Here is a 17,355-nt window from a genome sequence, read left to right as displayed (position 1 = left end):
TTACATTACTGGTACACATTGAGGTGACCAATTGAAATACTGGTACACATGGAGGTGACCAATTGAAATACTAGTACACATTGAGGTCACCAATTACAAAACTGGTACACATTGAGGTCACCAATTACAATACTGATATACATTGAGGTGACCAATTGAAATACTAGTACACATTGAGGTGACCAATTACAATACTGGTACACACTGAAGTGATCAATTACAATACTGGTACACATTGAGGTTACCAGTTACAATACTGATACACATTGAGGTGACCAATTACAATACTGGTACACATTAGGGTGACCAATTACAATACTGATACACATTGAGGTGACCAATTGAAATACTAGTACACATTGAGGTGACCAATTACAATACTGGTACACATTGAGGTGATCAATTACAATACTGGTACACATTGTGGTGATCAATTACAATACTGGTACACATTGAGGTGACCAATTGAAATACTAGTACACATTGAGGTCACCAATTACAATACTGGTACACATTGAGGTGACCAATTACAATACTGGTACACATTGAGGTGACCAATTACAATACTCATATACATTGAGGTGACCAATTGAAATACTAGTACACATTGAGATGACCAATTACAATACTGGTACACATTGAGGTGACCAATTACAATACTGGTACACATTGAGGTTACCAATTACAATACTGATACACATTGAGTTGATCAATTACAATACTGATATACATTGAGGTGACCAATTGAAATACTAGTACACATTGAGGTGACCAATTACAATACTGGTACACATTGAGGTGACAAATTACAATACTGGTACACATTGAGGTGACCAATTACAATACTGATACACATTGAGGTGACCAATTACAATACTGATATACATTGAGGTGACCAATTGAAATACTAGTACACACTGAGGTCACCAATTACAATACTGGTACACATTGAGGTGACCAATTACAATACTGATACACATTGAGGTGACCAATTACAATACTGATATACATTGAGGTGACCAATTGAAATACTAGTACACATTGAGGTGACCAATTACAATACTGATACACATTGAGGTGACCAATTACAATACTGGTACACATTGAGGTGACTTGTTCTATGCTGAGTTGTGATGGTCCGCCTTGAGGAGTCACAGACACCGACAATATGTCATGTATGAAGATACTGGTATTTGGTTCAAGATGTTGATACATCTATCAAAATTTCCTGTTATCAGTACAAGATGGCGATGCATTGATCAACATTTTTGCAGAATTGAACTTTTTAAACAATATTTTAATAACACTTTTAACTTATCATGGCATCTAAGTATTTAACAAACTTTATTGAATATCAAGATAGCATATTAATTTTTTTTATTTCAATTCATTTTTAAGGTAAGAAAAATAGATAACATTATCACTCCTGATATATAATAACACTAGGAGGCTGAGGATTGTAGAACCTTTGATATTACTACTCTAAGAATGACCATGTCCATCTTGCTCTTCAAAATATTGAATTAAAAACTTTGCTGTAGATGGGTGAGTTTTATACAAGCTTGTTCTGCACTAGAATTACCAACATAAATTCTAAGGTACATTGTATTCAGAACTAAAAACTGCAATTCCAATATAAGTATTTATTATGCTTACCAAGTTTTGTAAATTAGTACACAAACACAAAAAGTTAATACGTCAAAAAAAACACACAAATAAAACAAATCAAAGATTGAAAATAAACATATTCTTTAAGTCCAAACAAAATGCATATGTAATGTCATATCAAGTACTTATATAAAACAATGAAGCAATTTTAACACAAAAACATTACCGGTAATTACTTTTTTAAACATTTTGCATGACTTAGAGCACTTCAATTCAAAAAGCATAACAAAATAATGAAGCTATCCTTCAGATTTAATAACTAAAAAAGCAAAAAAAACAAAAACCAATTACAAGTGTATAGTTCACCATCAATACATGGGGAACTTTGGGGCTAAAAACAATGGTTAGCAAAATGGCACAAGAGAATGTTCAACTCATAACAAATCCATACTTAAATCAATTACATGTAATAAAAATCAGAGCAAAGGTTTAAGGTGAGTTTTTTCCCATTGTCAATACTGGGATCTTGATCAAATGAAAATTATTTAACTAGTTCATGATTGTATAAATATGGGTTTTATAGAATAGCTAACTGGTGATGGATCAACCTAAACATTATTTCCTTAAAACTATCTCAAGCAAGATTCCTGGGACAGAAACTTTTATTGGTGCAGGTGTTATAGAACTTCCTGCTATGACAAATGTCACCGGGATTTGAAAGTTAGCAATATACATACTGCTTAAGTACCATTACAATACAGTGGTTTAAATTTCAAGATGCTGCCATCAATAAAGTTAAGTATCATACTGTATATCAAATTTTATTTTTTTTGTGTGAGTAACAAAATTTGGGAAAGTGGGGGGAAATGGGTAGAATTTATTTTTAATTTGCATCAGTCATATTTTTTTGTGATTTTTTAAGCTTCTAATAGAAAAAATACAGAATAAAATCTCTGCAAAATAATATTAAGTGATTTCAAAGAGATTGCGGAAAAAAGCGAAAATTAGATCATGGCAAAAATTACCGCATTTATGGTATGTTATAATGTAAAACATAATATAAACATAATGATGTAAAAATATTGAATGAATACAAAAACAAAATACATTTTTAATTGTGAAATGTACAAAAGAATAAGAAAATTCTAAATATCTGAAATTTTCTAATGTTTAAAGTATACATGCAAATAAATCTGGCTACACATGTAATCCAAACAAATCAATTTAATCAATGTATTAATTCAGAAAAAAGATTTTATAAAGTAACATATTGGATATTTTCTCTCTTAATCTCTCTGTTTTAAAACCCAAATGGTATGTTCAATAGTTGCCACTGAAATAAATGAACATGGGCTATAAAAACAACAAATGTGCATGAATGTATGCCATTGCAGTATGTCTACTTCTTTCTAGCAGACCTAGCTGAGCCCCTATCTGGTCGGTGTCCTTTAGATGGCCTTGTTAATTTTGATTTTGTAGACGATCTTGCTAATTTTGGTTTTGCCTTTGAGCCTCCATCTTCCTTCTTCCCTTTGGTCAGAACCTCCTCCTCCTCCTCTTCCTCTTCCTCCGATGACTCTGATGAAGACTCCAAGTCTTTCTTCATTTTCTGATGTCACAAAATAACACAATATACAAATTGCTGGTGAATGCCACCATTCCCTTATTCACTTCCAGATAAAATGTAACTTATTCATCCCTAGATTCTATCTTTTATAAATAAAATTACAGTCTTTATGTTGTTTATTTTTTCACCAAATAATTTGATCCTGCCAAAAAATTACCTTATTTAGAAGAGGTAACTAAGCAAGCTTGGTACAAACCTTTGATGAAACATTGGCCTGTTTCGGAAACCTTTTTACTCCTCTTACTTGAATATCTATAATGTAGAAAGTCTTGTATTTAAGTGTAATACAATGACAAAATTGAATTTACTGATTTAAACCAACCAACCAGATGTACCAAGCAAATCACAAAGAGCAGCCAGTCAGATTGTCTGATTCCACAACTCTGACTGCAATGAAGACGACTGATATATGCTTACACAATTCATTAGAAAAAGAGTCTCTCTGTTTCCTTCAACTATAAAATTCAATGTTAGCTTTTGAATAATGTACCTATCTTGAATCTCAATGAGTTGCCTTGAAGGCTTACCTTTTGGCACCATTGGCCCTGGGTCACCACAGTAAAATACTGTCCTCTTGTTGTGGTCTCCCATGTTTTTCATCTCTGGTTTATTATAGCACTGGAGCCATCCAATGAAAATGGCAAAGTTCTTATCTCTGCCCCACGGGTCATATCCACCGCCTTCTGTAAAATACAGAGGAAAGTACATGTAAACTTGTTTTTACCTTGGTAATATACTGTCTAGCGATAATTATTCTGTACATGTGCCAACTCTGATGCATATATAATTAATACAGAATTCCTATCAGACTCTGCTTTTATCTTATGAAAATCATTCATGCTCATTGTTTCCATCATAATTTAGTAGTAGTTCACATGTAACATTAAATTAAAGTACTGAAGTACTGACAGGAGTTGATTTTATTAATCATTATTTATTTTAAACTCAAAAATATGTAATTTCGCATGGTAAGTAAATGTTTTTTTCTCAGCTTTATTTGAATAATAAAGCACACTTTTTTTTATGAATTATCTGGCTTTACTGACAAGAATTCTGAGCTAGATGGAAAACCCCATACGAATCATGTTGTGTAATATCTAAAGATAGAAGTAACACCTCCAAACTCTAAAGCAATAATTAACTCTGGCATGAGAATACATAGTGATACGACCACAAAAAATATCTAAATTGTTAAAGGTATTTATCAATAGGTTTCCTTGAAAAACAATGCTTCTGAATACATTAAGGGAATTTGTTGATTATTTTTAAATATTTAAAAGTACGAAGTCTTGTTAGCAATGATGATTTGTGCTTAGGTCCAAACGCAGTTTCACTTCCGTTTGCCAGAGTAACTCATGACTGAATAGGAGAGTTGATTAAAATCAACTCCCCAAAAAGCGGTATATTTACAATATGCATCAATATTACACATGAAGGACTGTGGGAACATACTCAGGTTGACCACTTCCTGTGGTACTGTGTGACACAGCTCCAAGACATCAGGGGATTCCTTTTTCACTTTGACCCCACTCTTTGTCACTCCATTCGTCAGGGGCTCCAATACAGACCTTGCTGACACAAAGGGGGGTATCCCAGCCCTGAAATAAACTGATCACTTCATATTTGGTGGATTTATTATGTTAAAAGAATAAAAGTTAAAAAAATCTTTTGTAAGAGAAAGGACTTTGCCAATTCTCATTTTAGTCTTTTTTTGGAATGTCTCAATCCAAGCACACTTCAGTGCATAAGCACCCTGCTGATTCGGATTAACCTTGATCGTCTATTTAACTTCCTGGTTAACCAATTGACATACACCAGTAAAAATCTAAAAGATAGCATTATTCTAAAGATTTACGTAGAACAGGTTGAAAAGCAGCAAAGTGGGTCACCTCCAATTTAATTACCACTTGGCAGCTTACACATCATGCTAGCTAAAATCAACAGTTCATCACACACTATAATCCTACAGACAATACATTCTGGTAATATTAATAGGTAACATATGTAAAAATACCAATTTATAGATAGAAAATTTTGACAAACCTGTCCATTTCATATCATGAATTTACCCATCTCTAGCCTTACCTGAACAAAATTTCTGATCTCAGGTAGTTTCCGACACCATTAAAGTACTTTTGGTTTAGAAGACATTCACATATTGGTTTGTTGAAGGCTGGATTCTTCACATTTTCCAAGACATTCCTCCTAATATATAGATTTTGGGATTTAAGTAGTACATACAGCCAAAAAGTCTTTATTAAATACTTGCAATATTAAAGCTTCGCAACAACATATGAAATTCCTGAATGGTCATTGTGTACCAGAGCTGAAGGTATCTTAGTAATCTGTTTAAAAAAAAATGAATAAATAATAAATTAAAAATTTTAATTTTCATCTGCTCCATTTATATTTGTATACATTGCCTTAACCTCTTCAAACTATAGTTTTCTCATTTGATCTTGATACTATTGTGTGGAACCCCTTTCCTCCCCAGGCAGTTATTCTACATGAACATGTAGGTATTCAAAATCACATGTACACATGTGTACATTAGGTAGATTGAGGTAACATTACCTGAATTCGTCATATTCAAATAAGACACACGGTCCCCTCTTTGTTGACCAGTCCCCTCCCACCTGCCACTTTCCAAACCTTCTTGGGTCAACATAACTCAGCACCATCCGCGGCTCATCTTTAGTAAAGAAATTCAGGTGGGCATGCTTTCTCATCTCCGCCACCTTGTCGAAATCAAACCTTCCTGACATTCCGAATTGAAAAACAATATCCAGGGGTTTGCGTTTGTTGGCAGATTTCTTTCCATTTCCATAAGGGACTAATGTAAGTTTGATTTCTTTTCCCCTGGAGGCGGCAGAAATTGTGTATTCACCGTTGAAGTCAACTTCTGCAAGTTTGCTTACCTCCGATTTTATAACAGGACCTTTGAATATTCTACCTTTACACACGATATTCACAAACTGGCTGGCAAGATGCAGTTCAGGACATTCAGGCATGCTTCTTCAAGTTGGTGCAATTTTTCTCCGACACAGCACTCTGAGCAATCACCACGTTGTTTCACAAAATCTTGTTTACCTCAAGGCACTATGGGTAATTGCTTTCGTTAGATCCTTGGTCCTTCCCCTGATATGTCTTATTCTTGTTTGTAAAATTTTAAAAGTCTGACTGTTTATTCTAAAATAAAAAATGTATCTTATGATAATTTTAAATGTACAGTAAGGAAGTTTGTTTTTTCGAGTCTGTTCACTCAACCGGAAATGAGATTTCGCGGGAAATTCGGTAAACAGATGAGAGAGGACCACCACCATGCCGCGGTCAAGAAAACGGGGGGTCAAAAAATCCGCACAAACAATCACAGATGAAGAAAATCTGTACAAAACTTATGAAGAAACTTTTCAGGAAACCAAAGGTGTAGCAGAAAATTTTGTTTTAGACAATCCCCCTTCTCTGCTAGGGATGCTGTATGGAGATTTACCGCCATCTGTAGTATGGAAGTTTTTGGTGAGTGCATGGTGGATTAACATTTCTTAATTAAAGAGTTAATTGTTATAACCTTAATCGATCTGTATAACTCAATGAAAAGTAATATTTGAAGTATAGTTGAAATTTTTGTCAAAAATATAACACTTCAGTAAATATTTTTATTTCAGATTATATACAACTTTTGATATTTTTAATATTTTTCCCCCATTTAATGACCCACCAGTGTATGCCGCATTATTGCAGCTGCCATCATGTTCATTTTTACCAACTGCTATATCCGACTTTTTAGCTCACCTGAGCCAGCAATGAAGGTATAGATAGCATTGCAGATAACCTGCATTAGCGAGTTATGCAAGAAATATTTTGCAGTGCTATCTAACGTTACCTAAATAACTCATATGAAGCACCAAATCAATTTTCCAAAATGAGTGAAAAAGTAACAAATTATCAATTTATAATTATAGTCTGTCCCAAGATATTTATGCAGCACATTTGGACGATTTTAAAAAAAAATACACATACCTGTGAAAGAAGTGCACTTGTAATAGTTGAAAGGGATAATTTCCAAGATAATTTCATTGACACATTATCAACTGTCATTCAGAAAAATTCACAGGAACGAAAACAGATTCCTTACGGAGATTTAAAATGGGGAATGTTTACATCTTTACTCCATTCGGAATAAACTCGGAATACATCGCGCAATTTTTCAACGTTATCATCCGGGCTTGCTGCAATACAAAATCTCCGTAGACATCACATTTTTTAGCATTGTATTGAAACCCGATACGCTAACAGGGGCGTTTCGACTGGGAAATCTTGGAAATTTTTTATACTTTTGAATGAACATCGTTTGAACCCTGAGGTATTTATAAATATCAAGTAATTAAGCAAAATGTGAATCCAAGATATCTTGGGACAGACTATATTATCGATTGGAATGTTACACACCAATTTTTAGCTCACCTGACGTGAAAGCTCAAGTTAGCTATTATGATCAGTTGATCACTTTTTGTCCGGCATCCTTCTGTCTGTAAACTTTTACAATTTTATCTATAGACATTAAAAAAATAATCCTCAATTTTTTAAACTATATGCTAATTTTGGTAAGTTTAAGCATTCATAGAAATATCCATCATTGGGCCAAAAAAAAATTATTCCTGTTTCCTGTCGCCCGACCGACCCTCATACTTGCCAACTGACACGATTTTGTCGGCCCTTCACCCGCTTATTTTTTATGACCCGGCGGGTCATGCTTTTCACCCGATTTTTGTCGAACAACCCGAAAATCCCCCGATTTCAGGATTTGGTTCATAAATTACGTTGCGCGCTTGACTTCCAGTTATGAACCCAAGCTGAGCTTTGATAACAGACACAGTAAGTGTTAATTATTATTGTGAGTTACTTTGACAAACCTAAGGTTTAAATCATTAAGTGTGATGGCTTCCAAACGATATTTTTGTATTAATCAACATATCTGGGAAAATGAATCCAATGGGTAAAACAAAGTAATCGAGTACAAAACGAAGCTTCTTGTGTTCTATGTAACGCACATTTGAATATTGGTTTTTGTGCCCAAAATGATCTGACTAAACATTCAAAAAAGCTAAGTCATGTAAAAAATGCTTTTTAATACACAAAAGTCTTCCAAGTCACAACTTTCATGCCATCGTTTACAGAGTTCAAAAGCAAGGTTGATGTAGCAGAAACTCTTTTTGCATTTTTTTTTTAGCTGAACACAACCTACCATTTTCTATGTCAGATCACTTTACAATATTCAAAATCAGTAACTGTTAGTTAAAATGCTTCTTTGCAACAAAGTATTACACATAAGTTTTAACACATATTTTTATTGTATAAACCTATGAAATGCATGGTAAATATGTCGTGAATGTCGTTACACGCTATGACCAGATTTTTTACTTTCCTAATCTGGTCATGACCAGATTTTCACATGTTGGAGGTTGGCAAGTATGCCGACCCTATCTTTTACCCTCCGACCCTAAAAGTTTTTTGTGATCATGGTATTGATTTGTAACTTCGCCAGAATTTCCTCAGAAAGAGAAGTGAAGGTGCCCAGTCTTCTGAGTTCACAATTGTGTAAATTAACCTCACTGGCAAAAGAATGATAGAAAACTAATCTACAGACATTTTCCTGCATGAATTAACCTTGTGGTTAATAACTTGCAACTATCTTATCTTCAGGGATTATAAATACAAGTGATGCAACAACATACTGTGCATTGGAAATTACAAAAACATGTTTTTACTTTAAATCCTGATATTACAGTTAGTTAATGACCTGTTATTAGTTTATAGATGCAATAAATGTTAGAATTATCATAAAACTGCCCTCTTTATTAGGCTTAACAAAAAAAATTGTTTGTTTACGGTTACCCGACCGACCCTATATTTAATCGCCGACCCTAATTGTTTTTATCCATCGTTAGAAATCCGGAAGTCACACATAGGTATGTTTAACTTTTAAATTCATTTTAATCGGTCAAGCGTTTGAAATCGAAAGTGAAAAAAAACATGGTGTCAATATCTACGTCCACATGTTTGAAGAATGCGCACACATAAAGCAAATGCAGTTGATATCGGCATTGCCGAATAACATAACATTTATCCAGGTGTTCGATCGATAACATGGGGGAAATGAAAAGGTTCCCAATTTTGAAGTACGAGGCAAACAACATGGAGGCAGGATAGTTTTGACCACAGGAGTCGGCGATTTTATCAATTTCTTGAAAATAAATGAGAAATAGGCAAAAGCCTACCAGTGAGCGTAGCGAGCGAAGCGACAGGATGGCAACGAGTTTTCTAGATTTTCATTATTTCACTATCCAACCGATATTAAACACCAGACATCCTTGGTGTTATCTTATCAATTTCTTGCATTTATTTCCCTTAAATTTTAATTCCATTTTTGCACATCTCGATCATGGCCATGTTAGATGCTTGTGATGTGCAATAATTATATCATGTTTTTTAAAAAAAATAATGGGTGTCTGTTTTGTATAAAAACTTAGCATATCGGGCCATTTTCAAGGAACATTCTGAATAAAAATATATAGTCTGTTGCACTATTGATACTATTACTAGGTCAGGCGCAAATCGAAAATTAATCCTCAGGGGAGATCTCTACTAAGCATGTTAATTGTTGCAACAGCAGACATAAACTATTTTTTTGTATTGTGTTATTTATTTCTAGGACACATTTTATCCACCAATTAATGAAGATAAAGTTTAAAATCAATAAACCTCTAGATTTTATATTTGATTACAAGTACCTAGATTCTATAAAATAGACTATAAATACGAGGCATGATTTTTACTGCAAAACTGAAAGGGTCAAATAAAACCACGTGGTCTAAAATTTAAATGACAATAACATTCACAGGGGTGCAAATGGCAAACAAAAGTAAGCATGACACAATGGCAAAACAGTTTTGTATTATCAGTTTACGAGGGTTGTTCGGAAATTATTGAGACATTTTCTCTTATTCTTTTAGGAAAAGAGATAAACCCTTGAAATTTCACCAAAATGTAAATCAGAATAGAATTTATCAATGTAAAAAGTTTCTTTTCCATGGCATGAATAGATCATTATTGGTAAGTGGATCAACGTGCCTGCGTCCAGTGACCCAGCGTAACCGCAAACTTTTCGCGTCATTTTAACGCTTCTCATTGCTCCTGTGTTTAAACACTGTACAAACGACTGGAAATAAGAATTATTTCTCATTTTTTGTTTTGATTTCAAGATGTCATCATTTACATTTTCTCTCATTCTTGATTTTTATTTTGAGTTATGTTTACCCTAAAATCAAATTACTGTGAATGTCTCCTGCAGTCATTTTGTTTTTATTTTAGAACTGTTGACAACAGTTAGTTTGTAAACAGAACTTGATATTTAGTCTATTTGTCTTAATTCTAGTTAAACAATCAGTGAAAAAACTATAATGAACTGAAGCTCTGTAACCCTGGTTATTGTATAATTTTGGTTTAAGGAATTGCGTGGCCTTAAAGGTCTTCTTCTGAGATTTCCACAAGTTTGATGTATATTTGCTGTGCAGTCTTGAGGTCAAAATTCAATGTAATGTTGTTGTCATATTTCTATTGCTTGGTAAATATGTTTGTACCATATCCGTATTTCACCTCGAAAATTAGTGAAACGTAATCAAAAGTTAATCGCAAAATATAGCAAAATGAACATATTTAATTTGATTTCTTTTATCGTTAACTGTAATTCTACAGACACTTTGAAATGGGATGTTCAAGTTTTTTAATTTCCGAGATTATGCCTGCGCCAGGTACCCCGACCACTAACTTGTTTATCTACCGTCGTAAACAAAATATTTAATTAACTTTCAATATTACTTTAATTATTTGTTTGGGATTCTTCAATGTTTACGCCAATTTTCGTAAAAATTTGTCACTTAGAAAGGGATATATTCGAATTGTCTCAATAATTTCATATATGTGACGTTTCTGAAGTTGTGTAAAAAAAAAAAAAAAAAATTAAATTTAAAAAAAATCCAACCTACCGAGCCTATTTTTTTTCAGCGTGTAACAGTAAACAAACATATTTTTTTGTTTGGCCTTATCTTGAGAATTAAACATATCCTCTATATAAATATGGTAGTAAGTGGGTCAAAGGGTTGGACTAATAGCCCAAATACACGGAAGTACAGAGACTGATTTAATTGATATTGACATTAAGCTAATACAATACAAAAATATTTATCCAAAAAAGGATAAATACATTCATACACATGTAGATTAAATTTTGCAAATAATATTAGTTTTTATTTTTGATTTAAAAATTAATCTATTTTTTTTTCTTTGCCAGTTGTATTCTATACATTACAATAATACAAAGACCTTTGGAAATTTTGAATCATCAACATACGGTACACTGTGAATATACTTCTTTCTCATTATTACATACATGCTCCAAGTTTTTAAAAATATTTCTTTAAAATAAAAAAATTTTCATACCTACCTACCCTAATTGTTTTGGTCAGGTGACAGGAAACAGGAATATTTTTTTATTTTGGACTTGCTTAAATATTACGAGAAAAAAGCAATTTGTTGATATTTTCTGCATAAAAAGGGTACTGAAAAAGGGTCCATTCTCTGTAGCTTAAGTACACTTGTCCTTTAGATACAATTAAATTGACAAAACATTATATACCTTAAAGTCCCCTAGACAGTTATGAAACGAAGGAACTTGGCAATCATCACACCATTTTCTCAAGGGATAATCACAGTTGAAACAACTCTAAGTGTTTCTCAAACACAGATTATTCTGTATTGTGCCAAATGAAATATAGATGTCTAATATATGCACATTCCTAATAATTGAATGAAGTGCATGTTTAAATCACAATAATTTTTCTGTGACGCTGATTTTTTTCCAACTTGTGACTGTATGCTTTGAAGTGATAAAAGGGGTTTATACCGGGATATACACTAGGGCTGTGACGATACTGTACTTAGCCGATTCAGTACATACCACGATACATGAGATGCAATATGATACATATCACAATACATTGCAACTAAATGAAAACATGAAGAAGGGTTTAAAATTTAATCAATCTGTCGATGTATTACTGCATGTCCAAAGTTATTTTATTATATTTAAAATGAGCGTTGCACAATTTACAAAGTACTTAGTCTCGTATATACTACTTTTTCATAAACAAGTAATCCAAACATTTTCCACACTCCAGATTTAGCTTCATAACAGTTTTGACAACTTTATGAGGTTTTCCGCCATCATTGTACTTTCATCTGAGGTGCGCGGACTAAAAATAGCAGTATATATGAAGCTCGCACATTTTTGGAAAATAAAAAAAAGTTCGCTTAGGTAACGTTGTATTAATGATAAATGTATCGATCCAAATATCGTCAAGATAAATACCGTGGTGCATCAGTGGATCGTCCCATCCCTAATATACACCCTGTTAGGGGTGTTTTGATAACCTCCTTGCCCCAAGGGGATGTCTGAGATAATAAGTTACAAGCGCGCAAGTTCACATCAATGGCTTTGACCATGTTGACATAGCCATAGAGGTGTTAAAAATAAAAGGGAAACGATTCCTTATGTTAAATGAGATTTTTTATTTTATTATATTTATTCTATTTATCTTATTAAAATTACAGTTTAAAGTTTTTAACTTATTTTAAGAGAACTTTGATTATACATGAAAAAACAAAGTGTATGGAGTTTGGGAAATTTAGCATGTCATCTTTTTTCTAGTTACAAAGAGTATGTATACTTTTCAGTATCTTGTCAACCGCCAAGTGACTCTGGAGGAGCGATGCACCCTTCTGTGTATGCTGACGGACTATCTGGCTGGGGAATGTATAGCCCTCGGACTTCTGGACTCGAGCAACAAGTACAACACACAATCCTTTGTCCTTCTGGAAGAACTAGCAAGTGCCTGGAATTACATTCTCCAACTGACTCGAGTTGTTGAAGGTATGGGAGGAAGGAAAGAGATTATACATGCACTTCTGTCCAAAAGAAATTACTAAGTACATATTTATAATATGAAAATCAATATGGGATTCTTATTCTATTAATAGGAACTAACCTAGACTCAAATTTCATAGAGACTTCCATTCTTACCGTGGAAAATTAATGAGAACTTTCAGATTTTAGAGTTTTTGTTGCCACAACCATTACAAATTGTTTGTGTTCTAAAATAAGTGGAGATGTGATGGGGTAAAAAGCATGTGTCAGAGGCGTGCTGTAGAACAAGTTTTCAGTTTTATAAAATAATGAGATTTAATAATGAATATAAATCCAGGTGTTTAGATTTTTAGGAACATTTGAAATATTATAGAGATGAAAATTTTTCTGGCAACTTGAACATCTCTTTGATGATACTTTGCATCAAAGGTTAAAACATTGAGACATTTGTTTTGCCAGAGGCACCCCCAAGCCCTAGATTGGCCTTGACTTATAAACTGACCATGAAGATGATAATAAATAAATGTATTTTCCCTGATTCAGCAATTATTTCTGCACAGTTTTGTAGTTCATAGCAACCTCACTTTGAAATTGAATGGCCTTTTACGATGAAATTGTAGTAGTTGTATGCTACCACCTAGGGCTGGGACGATACTTTTTTTAGCCGTTTCCGTACATATCACGATACATTAGGTGCGATACGGTACATATCAGGATACATTGCAACTAAATGAAAACATGAAGAAGGGCTTAAAATTTATTGAATCTGTCAATGTAATGCCACATGTCCAAAGTTATTTTATTATATTTAAAATGAGCGTTGCACAATTTACAAATTACTTTAGTCTCGTATACACTTCTTTTTCATAAACAAGTAATCGAAAAGTTTTCCACGCTCCAGATTTAGCTTCCTAACAGTTTCCTAACTTTACGAGGTTTTCCGCCATCTTTGTACTTTCGTATTAGGTGTGCAAACTAAAAATAGCCAATTTATGAGGCTCAGATATTTTTGGAAAATAAAAAAAAGTTCGCTTAGGTATCGTTGCATTAATGGTAAATGTATCGATCCAAATATCGACAAAATAAATATCGTGATGCATCGGTGGATCGTCCCATCCCGACTACCACCAATAATATAATGATAAAAGTCAACAGATTGATTTCCATTGGGAGTATAGCATCTCATAACTAGATAGTAGACTGGTGATTTAAGTGAGCTCACTTGGAAAGTGATTCATCCTTAAAGTGAGGTTGTTTTGACGGCATATTACATTTTGTTTAAAACCCAATGGTCTCTTTTACTGGATCTCTGAATAATGATAAATTTCATTAGGGGAACTTTCTTTTCAGATAAGAATCTTCTTGGTTCATTGCTCTCCAACCTGAGACACAGTATTGCTGCTTTTTCAACTTACGGCCTTGATCGACACTTTTCTACAACACTTGACATAGTCAGCAAGATTGAATCAGGACAACCAGTGGATCCATTTTACTCGTATCCAATGATTCCAAAGAATTACTCCATTCCAGATGCTAAGATAAAAAGAATTTTGTCTGTCAGAGAGGAACCCAGAAGGGACCCTTATAGTTTCACTGAGAGCTCAGTATACAAGCCAAGGATTCAACCGCAGAAGAAAGCAAGGTGGGCAGATCCTGATGATGAATGGGTACCTTCAGATGAGAACCTAGATTCATCATTTTCTGGTTTAGATATCGAGAGGAGAAGTTGCGTTCCAGAGTCTGATGAGTCATCAACAGAAGATGATGCAAACTTAAATCCATTAGTCCAGGAACCATTGAAGAACATTACCAATTTCAGTGCCGCAGGAGGAAATAGTCTTTCAAAATCACACAGGGAAAAATCTGCTTCAAAACTGGAGGAGTTTGATAAAAAAAAACTCAGGTTAGATGGTAGTAATAGAGCGATAGATTCTGATTCTTGGCAGGAAAACATCGCTTCAAAACAGAAAGAAATGTCCACCACCCAACCACTGTATCTTTGGTCAGATGAATCAGACTATTCACTCTCACCACGAGAAAGATTCCAGGAAAGTCCTCCAAGAATCCATGAAAAATGTGTCTTGGAAAATGGTCCAAAATTGACAAATTCATCACAGGGATGGGAAGAAAATAAGCAAAAAATCAAGAACAAAAGAAACAAAATAACCTCCATTATGGATCACATTTCCCCAAGATCAAGACAGGATTATCATGGTGGGGAAAAATGCTCAATAAAGAAAGCTGAAAGTTTGAGCAAATCCATGGATGAAAGAGTGGAAGAGAAAAAGAAAAAAATCAAGAAAAGAAAATTTAAAAGCCATTTTGCTGAATATCAATTTGATCTTCCTCCAAGATCTAGAGATGAATACCTGGAAAGGAATTATGGTGATAAACTGAAAGCTTCATCTGCATATGATTCTTATTCCTCAGATGATTCTCTTCCATTTAAAGAAAGGAAAGGAAACAGAATCCAATCCATGGATGATTTCTCACCCAGAGTAAAAGAGGAGAAAATGTTCAAGAAAATTGGGGGGAAAATGAAAGGTATTTGTACTGATGATCAACGTCCATACCCCAAATGTAAGAGGGAAATAGATGATGATAACAACTTTGCTGAACAAAAGGAAAGAATTCCTTTTGTGTTGAAGAAACTATCTGGGAAAAAACACAAAGAAAGCATTGCCATTAACAAACTGCAATCAAAGAAGCAGATGTCCCAAAAATTCATGGTTGATTCTGACTCGTCTTTGCCAGACCCAGATGAATACCTTGCTCCAAATACGAAACATAAATCTTTTCACTCTCCATGTAGAAAAACTGTTGACTCGTCTTTGCCAGACCCAGATGAATACCTTGCTCCAAATACGAAACATAAATCTTTTCACTCTCCTTGTAGAAAAACTGTCTCAGGAAATGAAAAGAAGTTCACAAGAAGGGATGATTCTCCAAGACATTACAAAGAGAATGTTCTGAATGAGAAGTATTGGCTTACTGATGAAGAGGAATACAATTCAAGAAGACATGGCTCTAGAACTTTTTATGCCACCACAAGTGATGAGAGTAATTTGAGTGAAGATGACTACAGATCTTGGAAGTCATCTATCCGCTATCCATTGCTTTCAAATTGGGAAGATGAGGAAAATGCCTACGAATATGATGACTTTAGGAAGAGTGAGAAGAAACGCAGACATACAGAGCACACTCCTTCTAGAAAACCAAAGCAAAAGTTAAAAAAAGATCATAGATATATAGAAGCTAGAGAAAGAAGTCCTGCAAAGGATGTTCTGTACAACTCAACACAGAAGGAAATAATAGAGCAAAGGAAGAAGAAAAAGAATGTTAACAGGAGATGCATTTCACTCGAAGATTTCATCAAGAATTCTCCAAGCAAGCACTCAAAGATAGACATTGAAGGAAGTGCTTCACAGAAAGACAAGACTCGGAGAAATGCTGAATACAAGGAAAACAGGCATAATCCAGGAAAGTGCAATAAACATTGCAATCATGAACTGAGTGCTACTCAATACTCGAAGGAACCATCAACAGATGGCAGTCCATCCATACGTCCCATACAAAACGACCCATACAAAACTCCAGAAATCACCAAGCTTCCCAAGAAGAGTAGCAGAAAAATTCTTCCTATTTCACCTAGAGATAGAAAGAAAACCGAACAGGATATTCGCAATTATTTGAATATGTATTAAGGTTGAGATGGAAGTTTGTGTTGTGCTTTGGATTTATCTTGTCAGTGCTCCACACACAAACTAAGATCTGCATACAGTATATGCCATTGTTTGACCAAGGATAGAAATAATTGGAGCATCTTATTTTGAGGAAAAATTACAGACCTCTATGCATTTTTAGTTTAGTCAACTTTACCGAAAGTCTAGATTTATGGATGTGAGCTTTGCTGAGCAATTTTTTCCCCCAGTTTTGTCTTTACCCAGGGAGGTGACTTTTAAAACCTACATTATGAAACACTGACCTGACACAACCCAATCCAGCCCCATGGGATCAGAGAGAGGGACCTTACATTATGACACCACCACATCCTACACATTCCCGACCCACAGTATTGCCAAAAGGCTTCATGGGGATATTTTAAAAACAAATAAGAAAAATAGCTATGATTTCTTAA

At 34.1% G+C, this 17,355-nt stretch overlaps 2 protein-coding genes across 2 annotated transcripts; one reads left to right on the top strand and one right to left on the bottom strand.

The window, feature by feature from the left end:
* Nucleotides 1-2,448: 2,448 nt before the first annotated feature.
* On the bottom strand, nucleotides 2,449-6,384 carry LOC105321538 (endonuclease 8-like 1). Its single transcript, XM_011419851.4, has 6 exons — nucleotides 5,810-6,384; nucleotides 5,321-5,440; nucleotides 4,688-4,833; nucleotides 3,763-3,918; nucleotides 3,432-3,487; nucleotides 2,449-3,217 (listed from the first exon to the last, which is right to left on the bottom strand). The coding sequence occupies exons 1-6, from the start codon at nucleotides 6,244-6,246 to the stop codon at nucleotides 3,008-3,010; spliced, it is 1,125 nt and encodes a 374-aa protein (XP_011418153.3). The 5' UTR covers nucleotides 6,247-6,384; the 3' UTR covers nucleotides 2,449-3,007.
* A 76-nt stretch (nucleotides 6,385-6,460) lies between these two features.
* Nucleotides 6,461-17,339, top strand: LOC105321539 (uncharacterized). The gene is made up of 3 exons (XM_011419852.4): nucleotides 6,461-6,751; nucleotides 13,028-13,223; nucleotides 14,568-17,339. The coding sequence occupies exons 1-3, from the start codon at nucleotides 6,557-6,559 to the stop codon at nucleotides 16,919-16,921; spliced, it is 2,745 nt and encodes a 914-aa protein (XP_011418154.3). The 5' UTR covers nucleotides 6,461-6,556; the 3' UTR covers nucleotides 16,922-17,339.
* The last annotated feature ends 16 nt before the right edge of the window (nucleotides 17,340-17,355 follow it).

The sequence above is a fragment of the Magallana gigas genome, chromosome 6, assembly GCF_963853765.1.
Source record: "Magallana gigas chromosome 6, xbMagGiga1.1, whole genome shotgun sequence".
NCBI classification, from domain to species: domain Eukaryota; kingdom Metazoa; phylum Mollusca; class Bivalvia; order Ostreida; family Ostreidae; genus Magallana; species Magallana gigas.
The sequence above is the reverse complement of the archived record's forward strand: the minus strand, read 5'-3'. Positions and strand labels throughout refer to the sequence as shown.

What these genes read in the sequence shown, in the direction of transcription:
- LOC105321538 (XM_011419851.4), bottom strand. Translation starts at nt 6,246, where the DNA reads ATGCCTGAATGTCCTGAACTGCATCTTGCCAGCCAGTTTGTGAATATC. An exon ending in TTTGAATATGACGAATTCAG is followed by an intron (nt 5,441 to 5,809) that starts GTAATGTTACCT and finishes TCTATATATTAG; the next exon opens with GAGGAATGTCTTGGAAAATG. An exon ending in AGGCCAATGTTTCATCAAAG is followed by an intron (nt 3,218 to 3,431) that starts GTTTGTACCAAG and finishes TTGTGACATCAG; the next exon opens with AAAATGAAGAAAGACTTGGA.
- LOC105321539 (XM_011419852.4), top strand. Translation starts at nt 6,557, where the DNA reads ATGCCGCGGTCAAGAAAACGGGGGGTCAAAAAATCCGCACAAACAATC. An exon ending in CTGTAGTATGGAAGTTTTTG is followed by an intron (nt 6,752 to 13,027) that starts GTGAGTGCATGG and finishes TATACTTTTCAG; the next exon opens with TATCTTGTCAACCGCCAAGT. An exon ending in ACTGACTCGAGTTGTTGAAG is followed by an intron (nt 13,224 to 14,567) that starts GTATGGGAGGAA and finishes CTTTCTTTTCAG; the next exon opens with ATAAGAATCTTCTTGGTTCA.